At 42.2% G+C, this 12,722-nt stretch overlaps 1 protein-coding gene across 1 annotated transcript in view; it reads left to right on the top strand.

Annotated features, from left to right (window-relative positions):
• SPTB (spectrin beta, erythrocytic) overlaps nt 1-12,722 on the top strand; it is a 271,974-nt gene that overhangs the window by 216,635 nt on the left and 42,617 nt on the right. Inside the window, exons 24-26 of the mRNA XM_078659516.1 lie at nt 6,077-6,281; nt 7,938-8,312; nt 9,952-10,196. Of these exons, the coding sequence (XP_078515642.1) occupies nt 6,077-6,281; nt 7,938-8,312; nt 9,952-10,196 (825 nt within the window). The remainder of the gene's footprint in view (nt 1-6,076; nt 6,282-7,937; nt 8,313-9,951; nt 10,197-12,722) is intronic.

Genomic DNA, 12,722 nt, shown 5'->3' with positions numbered 1-12,722 from the left:
TTTGGGTAAATCTCTCTGGGCTCTTTGGGTCCTAGACTTTCGGTATAGGGAGGTATTTGGTAACCTCCTCCTCCTACACTTGCGGATCTAGCCTCCTCTTGAGGAGGAAGTCTTCAGGAAATATCTCCTGCACTGGAAGGTCGGTGTCCTTCATTATAAGGAGGTGGACTTCTCATACACATGTCATCTAATAATTCATCATCCTACTCACTCAGAGGCACCCAGTGTTTACATTTTTCTGTCCTATTCTCCCCCCCGGGAGGGCCACCCGCAGGCATCATTGGAAACAATCCCTCAACCATCATATTCTGTCTCCACTGTTTCATCTTTTTATCTCGGGTTTCTTGTTTTAGTTTGGGATAAAATTTCGTTAATCCTTTATCCATTCGTGGTTTGTCCCTTTCAAAAGCTTCAATCTCCCATAATTCTAGTGCTTCATACTGCGTTAATCTAGGTCTGGGATGCAAGTCATTCATTCTGGTTCTCAAATTAAACAAAATTCTGCCATTAAATGTACCGTCTACCGGAAAAGCCAATACTCCGTCATCCTTGGTGTACTCCACCCAATTCTCCAACCATACGCAGGTGTGGTACCCTTTGTCAAACAACATGAAAGATGCGGGAGTATTTGGCGGTGGAATGACAACACCTTCTCGAGTCCTAATTGGTTTGTCCTTTTTGAAATAATTCTTGACTTTGTTCACAAGTGACAACTTCCTCTTATTTCCGTACATAATGTCGGTGTTATGTCCTTTCCACTGATCGTACTCAAACCCTAAATGCCTAGGATCTGGTCTAGTATGCGGTCTGTACGTATGCCACATATAATTTCCTTCAAGCGACTCTCTGTTTACAAAATCACTTCCAATCTAAATGCGTTTCTTATTTTCGTGCGACCAATGAAATGCACGAATTCAAATAATCTCGACCAATGGGTGCGCGGCCTTTTCGCGAGACAGTTCTCACGCTCCGGCACTCACCCCTCCTTTACAATTCCAGCTCCGCTACCAGCCCGCTGTGTCTACCAATCCCAGCGCGGCACAGAGTGACGTCAGAGCAGCTTCGCGACTGACTCCCTCCTTCACAAGGTAACGGAAACTTTCTTTCTTTCTAAAGTGCTTAGTGCTTGGTTATTTCACAACGAATACACATTCGCCACTGTACTCAAGTGTCTAGACAGAAAGAATTTCACTGCAAGTAAACTACTTCCATTTACTTTTCACACACTACGGATAGATCTCTTCCGCCTATCCTTCACTCTAGCATTGGGGAACCTGTTATTTCCTCAGACTCATCCACCTTCTGGGATATTTGCTAAGTCTAAAGTTTCACCCGCGAACCCCTTTGCTTTCAGCCAAGCTTCGGTGAACCCGCTACTCCTCCGATGTGACCCTTACTAGGTTACGCCACAATAGGAATTTTGCCAATGAACCACGTTGCTAACGTTTATTCAATCATACATTCAGAAAACCCTAGTCAGTGCTTCCAGTTCTACCTAACCTGCACTAACTTTCCTTCGAGCAAGTGACCTCAACACGGATGGATTCTATTCACCATTCGCTATTCAATTCCCCAGGGGATTCCCAACAACATCTAACAAAACTCACAAGTGTGTTAATACATATATCAGTATAATAATAAGAAAAATAGTTTAAAACATTTCATAATTTTTCAAAATAAACATTTCCACGTGAGTGATAAATTCCCGTGAAGTGGTTTACCCTTCTAGCAGCATTTACGTTTGACTTAGCAGCATCCAACTTTATCTAGCTTAACTAATCCTACCTGACTTTAACTAGTCCCTAACCATTTCCTCTGCTACCAGAAAATTACTGATAGAGATCGCAGGTCACCCGACCAATATTTTCACCAACTTCGGTCTCGGGCCCATATACTTTACTACACTATCCACATTGATCAGATGACCTTGCAACCTATTACCAGCAATTGTGAGTCCCTTTTCTACTATTTCCTAGTGTACCCGACTTACCATCCACAGATACGGGTACCTATGACCACGATGGGTCAGGGAGCTAGCTGTAAAAAGAAAGGCAGAAAAAATACAAACCCAACATATAAACTTTACTTTTCATGAAATGACCACGGACAACTGGGAAGTTTTAAAAGTTTATCTTAGATTTCAGATTCTGCAATCATACAGTTTATAGCAATAAGGCAATCTATAATCAAAATAACGAAGAGCACATAACCATATAGGAAGAGTATACAGGCAACCATCTAACCTTATAATGAGGGAAAATCAGAAATAACGGAAATGAAATTCAAGGGAGTGTACTAAATGCTAGGGATTATTATGCACGTATCAGGATTTTAGCATTGGGACATACTGCGAGGGTAAGACACTAGGGAGACCTATACATCTATAGAAGGGGTAGAAAAGTGCAACACGCTATAATTCTAAATTACTTTAGTCAGTTTTATGAGAGAAAATTAGGGACCATAACAGTAAATTGCAAACTGCAATGCAGAAAATGATTTCCAAAAGGTAGGGTAACATAGGAACACGCTATGAAATTAAATGCAAATAACTTTATGATATGCAATAGTTGCGAAAAGCATGGAAAATTATCATATGCAAAGGTATGTCTTTATTGAAGCAAAGACAGAAAAATAGAAAGGTGCAGTTTAAGAACTCAGAGCGATATTTACCTAGACTGGTGTGAAAACCAACCCTGGCCACGGGTCAGTTAAGGACAGGAAAACCCTCAAGGAAGAATAACCCTCAGTGGGACAGCAGGTGCAGAATGGACACCCCAGGACAGGACAGGAAAACCAGATTAGGATCAGGACAGGACCACCAGGATACGACCAGCACCCGCAGTTTGGAAGCAACGCCAGCGCTCCACCCTCTCTGCAGCTATCAGTCAGGACCCCGATTGGGTCAGCGAATTTCCCCAGGAAAGTGCTCCGCCAGCACTTAAGGTTCAGTAGAACCTTCAGAGTCTATGGTCAAATTTCGGACAGAGAGCTCCGCAGCACCTCTGTATCAAGTCACCTATTGAGTGCGTTGGGTCAGCGACAGGTCAGCTATTCAGACAAGTCGGACAAATTCCCTAGGTGAACCTAGGCTAGTTATACTGTTCTGGGACAGTGCACCACCCCCCAGATGTTGCAAAGTGTCAGAATCCCCAATTTCGATTGGTCCTAAGGTAGGCTTTGGTTAACACACCAATCAGAACAGACTATTCTAAGCCCCTATTTACATCTTTGGGCACCGCCTAGCAAGATTGGGGTTCTCATGAGACCTGCCAGTGGAGTACAATGAAACATTAACAATTGTTTCAATATGGGTACATTCGACTCCGTCCTGCTGGGTCGCAGGTCACTTTCTCAGGAGCATCTTGCCCGTCTCTGCCAGCTGGCTGAGTTCCACTGTTCAAGGCTGAATTTCCCCGGCTGCGTGATCATGCGCAGAAGGGACTTTCAAAATGGTTCTTGGCTCAGTCAGACCCCCATTTCCCGCGATACATGAAAAGTAAGCGAAAACAAATTAGCACATAGAAATAAATGAAAGTATTACATGTCATAATTTCGTACTTCACGTTTATCATCATAAGAATATACTATGCAGTTAATAGTAAGTGCAACGGACAAAATCACAAGAGCAGCGGGGTAAGCTTCATCACGTTTACTAGTAAGCGCTGCCATCTTGAGGCTATTACGCATGCGCACCCTTTCCCTCCAAAAATGTGACTGCGTCACAACACGTGACTATGCCTGACGCATGCGCAGAAGCAGAAATGCAAGCAGCGGCCATTTTAGAATTACAAAAGTTATTTGTATTAATAAAACACATAAGCAAGCTTCTCTATCATACATATATATCAAAAATAAAAGATATTAGTAAAACGTACAATTCGTTACGAGGTTACAACAGTTTCGAGGTTCATGAATCGAGCAAGTCGCGATGCGAAATCTTGCTCTATCAGTACTGCCCGAAAGGGGAGACAATGTAGTTCCTTCAGGATGGGAGTGATGTGATCATATTTCTTTAGACCCTGGATGAGACATGCTGTCATGATAGGCTGCCCATATTGGTGGTCAATGTGAAGTCTGGTACGTCATGGTGCAGAGTGTTACCATCATCCAGATGCATGAGTACGGGGGCTCGAACAGCAGTTTTGAAGTTGCTTTTCTGGAAGAAATAGTTTCACTATCTTTAGAAGAGAGAGCTGGCACCAGGCCGTCTTTGTTTGTCTTGGCAATATCATTCTTGAGGTTGAGGTTGGAGTTGAAGTTCAAAGCTGTCAAGGTTCATATCATTGAACAAGGTTTGTACTATTTTTTGCGTGTTGTTCTTGGAAATAAAATAAATTATTTCTTGGTGGGGCTGTGTTTCAGGTAGGCACATAGACCTTCAGGTGCAGGTAGTGTTTGAAGCATTTGATGTTGGAGTGGAGGAGGCTTCGAGTTACAATTTTTTATTTAGAAAGTAAAATGATGAGGTTGTATGTCCATTGGAAAAATACTTGAAATAACTGCCTACTGAATATATTTCCTGTGGCCAAGAGAAAATGGGGCAAGAACATTGGTAAAGCTATTCTGACTTCTGAATTACCCCATTTGGGGAGCCGAGCCACCATACAATTCTCAATATATCATAATGGATCCCTTCTCTTTTCTTTTTTCCATCACACACAGCATAACATGGTCCCCATCTGCTCTTTAATATCCAGCATTACCCCCTATTTAATCTGATTGCACAATTTCTAGTTGTCCATGTATTTTATGCAGGTGATCCTCAATGTATCATCAACCAAACTGCATGGACTGTAAATTAACATTTACAAGCTTCTACTATGTCTTGAATGATGGCCACTTCCTTATAATTTGGTGAAGAAAAAAAATAATTTGGTGAAAGGTATGTCCCATGCCACAAGTACATATGACACAGGAGAAGTGTGGCTCACTGGTTAGAGGAGGCAGACCTGGAAGCAGAGGTCAGCCCGGGGCCAGGGTTCAATTCCCGGCTCGGCAGGGTCTTGAGTCCTAAAATGTCCATGGACTCGACAATTCTCGCTCCGGTGCCTACTCGATTCACGGGTTCACACTCTGCGACTCAGGGCAATAGCTTGCTTAATCTCCACAATGGCCCCTTGCGGCGGGATGCCTGGCTCTCACCTTGCGGATACCCTGCCGGGGTTATCTCACAGGGGAATACCAGGACGGGTTCCCTAAGCAAGCGCTTAGAAACCACTCGGTGATTTGCGCTATAACAATTCCTGTACAGGCTCTCATTCACCCATACACATATATCCCATTCTTATGCACACATGCTCATACCTCCCCAAGGACCACACTCTCACTGACACACATGGCAGCCCTGGCATAGTGCTCCTAGCCAGAGTATGTCTTTCAAACCATAGTGTCGGGCTCTATGGACATTTGGTTTTTAGTCAATGAATATGGGCGTGGGGGTATAGCTCCGACTACATGAAAGGTTGGAGGCCCCTGCTTTAGAGCTTTGTCAATGCTAATGTTGTTTTGTCATTTTATTTGCCAAAAGTTCGTGTAGGAGAAGTTTTTAGGGCCCTCATCAATCTAAAAAGAACTGGCTAAGAGCAAAAATCTTTTTCATCTCAAAAAGCACACATTGCCATAGTAATCCTGGACACGGAAAGGTACTACTATGTGTGTGGATGTGCTCCTTGTGAAAAGATAGAATGCAACCACTCACAGTGAGGTTAGCCAATGGATGAACTGGGCTGACCTACTTCCCAATGCTGTACACTGTAGTGGGTGGGAGTAAAATATGAATGACACAATAACAGACCAAGGTATGAAAAGGGCTATTTGAAAGCTTCTATAACTAAGTATATTGTACATATAATGTTAGTAAAATCAAAAGATCTTGGCTAACACCAGACTACAAGAGGCTTTTCTCATGTGTGTCATGCTCCTCATGTGCTTCTTTATACAAAGATGGAATTCATAACTTTAAATAACTGTGTGTAAAGTCATTAGTTATGCTGATGCAATAGACCATTAATCCCTTTAGTTTGAACATTTATAACAATTGTAATGTTTTCACTTACCCATTTTGTTTTACTTACAGGGAACAAGTAATTCGACACCAGGGTCAAATAGACAAGCAGTATGCAGGCCTTAAAGATCTAGCTGACGAGCGGCGACAGAACCTGAATAACATGTACCACATGTTCCAGCTGAAGCGTGAAGTCGAAGATCTAGAGCAGTGGATAGCAGAGAGGGATGTGGTGGCATCCTCGCAAGAACTGGGGCAAGACTTGGATCACGTAACTGTAAGTGCCCACATGGAAGAGCCGCTACTTTTCTTACTCAACAATGGAACGACATAGCATTGAGATTGGTTTTCCGTGTTAACTACAACATGCGGACAGGATTAACTGAGAAAAGTCCAAAAGTTCCTAAACCTTGCCACAGAAAATATATCACATTCTTGGTATTAAGAGACTCTATGAGTCTGAGGTCAATTCGGTTGTGGCTGATGGGTTTTGTGAGCCCTTCGGACTATTGAGACATTCTAACAAATATTCAATGAGTGGAAAAGGCAGACTAAAAGATTGCTTAGTAGAGCAGTGGCAGAGGCTATGTGGTAAGTTATAATGACTTCTTTTCAGATTGAGATCTTAAGCCGGTCATATGTTGAGGCAGAAAGCCAAAAGGAGCAAAACATGAATATGTCTTGCAACCCCACGTTGCAAAAATGAAATCCACCCAGGCTCTCTCATTTTCTTGCCATGCTGCTAAGATATGGAGTGATGTGCCAAGTGAAATGAGACTCGCACCCACTTTTGTGTTTCTCAAAAATGTCATTGAGGATCACTTGCTACAAATAACACCTACAAAGTGCATAAACAGACATCTTATCTAACATATCGAACACAGATTTACTCCTCAACTCCTACTTTGGTCATGTGTGGACCCTAGTTCTCCCCATCTCTTGACAACATGTACAATGTAGCTCCCTCTCCTTCACACACCCACTTGTAGCCTTTATCCTGACCTTCTTCCCTCTGTCAGCTATTCAGCAATGCCCCTGATACTATTATCCCTGGTATATATGTTGCGACTCCTAAATATTGTCACCCATCGCCATCACTGTAGTCACTCCCTACACGAGGCACCTTTCTCCCTTGTTTATCATATGGGTCCGTGCACCTATTCTAAAGCACACAAATGTGCTATGAAAAAAGGCTGTGCTATTGAAAACCACAATTAAAAAAAGTATATTTTCACTTTATTGCTGTCTGCCAGAAGTCCTTTAAAAGAGCTACTGGAATCTTGACATTTTAAGGAATGTCTAAACGGATGAGCACATTCAGGTGTCTATTTTTGCAAACAGCATCTTTAGGTTTGGCAGACCTCAAACACTTGACCTCAACACTTTTGAAATGAGGAACAGTATGCAAGATTTACAGCTGAAATTGGCAAATTTATTTAGCATAGTGGAAATAAAGGGCACTAGGAGCGAGGTACTAAAAGAATAAAAATAAAAAGAAGTCACTGCGTGAGACTGTAGACAAACAATAAAGCCAAAGTAGAACAACTTTGCCTGAAGCATGACTGCAGTTTCAATTTTAAACACTAGTTGCAACTATGTAAAAATCCTAATCTGTGATTCAGAATTATGTAGCTATCAATGCAAACATGTTCATGGGTCTGAAACAACGTTTTGATAGATTACAAGTTTGAAATAATCTCCAGCATTTCACCTATATGACATTCTGAAAACATATTACTGAACATTTTAACTATTAATATAGCACTTTTCAAACTCTAACCCACATTTCTAATGATTTTTAACTTTTACTTATTTGGTTTTAGTAGTAAGAGCACTTCATGCATGATTACTAGACTAACTAGATTTGCTTAATACATTTCTTGCTGGTGTGAAAGAACTGATGTAACATTTGCCTTATAACTTTTTCGAACAGTTGCTTCGAGATAGATTCCGTGAATTTGCCAGAGAAACAGGAGCTGTGGGGCAAGAGCGTATGGATAATGTCAACCTGTTGATTGAGGAACTGATCGATGCTGGGCATTCTGAGGCAGCTTCCATCGCCGAATGGAAAGACAACCTGAACGAGAGCTGGGCGGATCTTCTGGAGCTCATTGATACGCGCATGCAGTTTCTGACCGCCTCTTACGAGCTTCACAAGTACTTTGACGATGGCACCGACCTCCTGATCCTCATTAAAGATAAGCACAAGGAGTTGCCGGAGGAGCTTGGGCTTGATGCTTACACCGTCGAGTCTTTCCACCGAATGCATAATGCATTTGAACGTGACATGCATTCTATGGGAACGCAGGTATAGCATATGAAGAGTGCTCTGCGGGAGTACCTGTTGGGTAGACCATGTGAATTTATTGATTAACCAACCTGTTTGCTTGTGTGTGCTGTGAAAACTCAGAGTTTAGGCAACAGTCAGCAATAATGTATTCAAACAATGGATATATACACCATTCATGTCGTTTTGTAAGGTGTTGACATTATACATATGATCTCATGCATTTAACATCAGTATTCCACACACCATGTATGTCCCAAACAAGCACCATGTACGAGTCCGGCATAGGTGGAGAAGGAGGGCTCCAAGGTGCACATCAAGATATGGCAGTAAGAATATTGGCTCTTTTTTTAATTTGTTTGTTCGGAAGAACGACAGTAGGTCCACGATAAGTGCAGCTGCACCATGGTTGCTTATATGACCAATAGGATGGTTGATGGGATTTGCATAATATTCTTTGTTTCCCCATCACTAGTCCTTAGTTATTCCTTTGAGGTTTGCACCAGGTTTTATAATCTCAGCGTTGAAGTCAATCTCACTTTTTAAGTCAATGCCGCTGGCGTTCTAGGATTCATCTAATTCTTCGCATATTGGTTGCTATACCTGCTTTTTAGTTTTTCTTTTTGAAAAGGGCATCTCTGTCTATCTTTAGGATAGGTGAAGGAGGTGGGCTTTTGGTGTATTGTGCTGTACATGTTCTGGAAAAAAGTTTTATTGACTTTTTTAAGCTACTCAACTATGGTTTGCAGAGACAGTGGATGGTTGCAGGGTCTTGGGGAGCATTTTAGATACAAGGCAAGCAATGTGTGAATGATTTGCCCACAGCTGGGCCTTATGCTATTATTAAATACTTTGGTATTTTGGTTGAGTTTTAGATGCAGTCTATGATAAGCCATGTGTGTTGGGCCTTCCATAAGATGGCGGAAGCTGATGATTTCCTAATTTTAAGTGATGTCAGCTTTCCTGTTTCTTTTGAGGAATGTCCATTATTGGCTGGGCTAATGCCTGGCTAATCTGCCAGCAAGAGAACAAGTTACAGACTATTGTGCAAGCGATTAGCACTGACAGTACTCCGTTGAGCGGCAGGGAGATAAGTAGGTGATTAGAGTTCCATGGGGCATGTTTCACAAATGAGACAGAGAGGGCAGATAGGAAGGCAGAATTATGGAGGTAGGAATTGGGGGTCTTTCCCCTTCAAAAAGGCAACAAGAGATCTATGTGATCTTGGAAAAAACAGACTGGAGTCAATTTTTCGGAGATGCAGGGCATTCACCAGGCTGTATTTAACAAACCCTGAAATTTCATTCGTTAGGTACAATTCAGGAAAACAGGTTTGTTGAGAAAGTTTTTCAGGAAAACATTTCCTTGTGTATGTTTTTTCCTTCATAATATGCAACTTCCACAATCACTGTTATAGAACTTATGAAAACTCTCCCACTCAATAGCCATACGGCTACATATAATTGTTTGTAGTACACAACAATATATCATAATTCATGTTCCATTGTGTGTTGGAAACCCAGAACCAAATCTACATTTAATTTTCAACAACTCTAGTTCATCTAAATTGTTTGTTGCATCAAAGCATAAAGTAGGAAGAGCCCTAGAACTATGCTTCAGTAAATATGTTGGCCAGTAAGACACCTTTCCATATCTACAGGTTCAACGGTACCAGGATATCGCGGCACGGCTCAAGGCAGCATATGCAGGCGACCAGTCCGTACAGATACACAATAAGGAGAAGGAAGTGGTTGATGCCTGGAAAGCGCTCCTGGACGCCTGTGAGGGACGTCGCGCACAGCTCGTCACCACTGCTGAGAAATACCGCTTTTTCAGTATGGCGCGGGACCTGATGTTTTGGATGGAAAGCATTATTAGACAAATTGAAACTCAGGAAAAACCGAGGTAAATTTGTTTGTTTTAATCTAAAGTTTAGAAATGTTTACTGTTTTATCTCTTTGTGTATACAGATGCCGTTATAAGTCCCAATTAAGCAACAAACACACAGTTAATAAAATCTTGGTCATCTTTAAATGCATTATGAATATATTCATTTCAGGTGAATAGCTTACAATTTAGAAACAACTATAAAATACCCTATGACTAACAATGTGTTTACTTAAAAATAGCTTAAGATTAATTTGACAATAGCAATCCAAAGTGAGCATTCCCTTAACAATAACTGTACATATTCTAACATTACTCTGAAGGCTGACCAGTAGCTTAATAGTAAATTAAAAACAGCTTTTAAAATCTATGATTTGCAGAGAATAAATGCACCATGGTTCAACTTTTGTGGGTGTGGGAAATTAGAAGAAAGCTTAAGGAAAGTTATCCATTTACAAGGTGCGGGGGAGTCAGTCTGTGACCAGGCTAAAGTCTACCCTAGACTGTAGTCGAAATGGTAAAGAGGAGATGAAGTTTACCAAGTCGATGCTGACTTGAGGATGAAAGAAAAATAGGAAAAGATGGGAAGGGACAAGGTAAGAGGATACATGATGGAGCTGTTCATTGCCCGACTGGAATGGTGGAAGCGGCCATGCGTAGTCACCTGAGCACGCGCGGTACGGTTTACTGCCAGCCCATTGCTGCAATGACAACCTGCTGATCGCACACTCGATGTCCCGTCTAATCTGATGAACTACAAGACTTCCATGCCCACCTGAGATGGGCATGAAATCTGTGTGAGACTCAACTAAGTTCTGCCAAGACTTTTCTATCCCGGCGCGTTGACACCTTTCTCTTTGGACCTCCTGATGTGTGGGAGGCTGATGCAGCTGCTGGTAGTGGTATCCCACAAGTGCCTGCAAGTGACTGCTTCATGGCGAGGCAATAGGGTCTAAGGAACCTTCGTGAGGTGTAGGGAGATGTGAGGCAGTGGTGGAAAACAAGTCACCTCTCTCTGGATAAATATGGGGAAAACCTGCAGAAAAACTGTTGGGGCAGAAGCAACTTGCATGCAGCTCCCTCCGCACTCGCCTTTAATTACTATACTTGTTAAGAGCTCTACTCCATCAGCCCCACTCTCCTCATGCACCTATACGGCCCTCTGCTTGTATGTGTTAAATGGGATTGGTGGACAAGTCACTGCTGGACCGATAACAGCAAGTGGGTGTTCAGCAATCTTGACTCATCGCAGTAGCATTAGATTCCTTAGTTTGCATCTCCGCAGAAACCTAACAAACAGAGGGCTTAGAGTCTGAAGAGGTCCAGCCTGGTACAACCTCCGAACCCAACATCAGATCCCATGAAGGTAGCACCGAGACCTGAGACAAGCAGCCAAAGAAAGACCAATAACACTCTGTCATGAGGTTTAAGAGAAAAGGTAAGCAAGGAAAGCAGCACAGTTGTCCACTGCTGTGAAATGTACTCAACATACCAGCACTGGTGAACCATCAGAGGGAGCCAGTTTATGAACTTATGTCAGATAAGAAAGGAAGGTTTTTGGTTTAGAGGGGGAGCCAGTGGAGTTAGGGAGGGCTGTGAAGGAATCCAGTGAGAGACAAGGCAGGTGGGAGACCTGAAGAAAGAAACTCCGGGTACCACTGCCAGATAATCTAGCGGTAGTACAAAACAATGGTCCATAGACTATTACCTCTCAATGTCACAATTAGTCAGTGCTTCATAATTAAACTTTCACGAGTATGAAAATCTACTCTAAATCAAGAAATGCATCAATATCACAAAACGCAACAGCAAAACATATAGTCAAAGGCAATTTATTAATTTATCGCCACTATTGGAAAATGTAAACGACTAACAATACATAAGGGTCATAGTGGTTGCCCCAAGGGGAGCGTGCAAAAATAGGAAGATGTGAATTAGAAAGTGTTGAGTGATGAAGAGAAGAAAAGAATTACGGAAATTGGTGACATAAAAAAAAGACACTGGGGCATATTATCAAGGGGTTTATCTCCGCTTTTTTGGCTTTAAAAGCCAAGAAAGCGGAGATAAAATTATCTCCCTATTACCTAGCTGTCGCTAACACCAGTTAGCGACAGCTAGTAGGAGATAGCGACCATCTTGGGCCCCGCTTTGCATGGCAGTGAAATTTATCACTAATGACATGCAAAGTGGGCGTGCCAAGATGTTAGCGACTGGAAACCGTTGCTAACATCGCTATCTCCTATTACCAACTTTTGGAGATATTCGCGCTAAGCGCGAATATCTCCAAAAGCTAACACCTGCCCCTGAGCAGTTCTTAGCCATGTTATCCAATGGTAGGTGGATAACATGGCTAAGAGCATTAGCTCAGTAATGCATGAATATCGCTGACTTTTCAGCGATATTCAGGCATTTCGGCCGATTTTTATCGCTTAGGAGATAAACCTTGATAATAGCAAGGTTCCTAAGCGATAAAAATCGCCGCAGCTCGGCGATAAAAATATTACCGCTAAGCCAACATAGCGATAATTATCGCTAGTTGTTGGT

The sequence above is a fragment of the Lissotriton helveticus genome, chromosome 9 (assembly GCF_964261635.1).
Source record: "Lissotriton helveticus chromosome 9, aLisHel1.1, whole genome shotgun sequence".
In the NCBI taxonomy this organism is placed as follows: domain Eukaryota; kingdom Metazoa; phylum Chordata; class Amphibia; order Caudata; family Salamandridae; genus Lissotriton; species Lissotriton helveticus.
The sequence above is the reverse complement of the archived record's forward strand: the minus strand, read 5'-3'. Positions and strand labels throughout refer to the sequence as shown.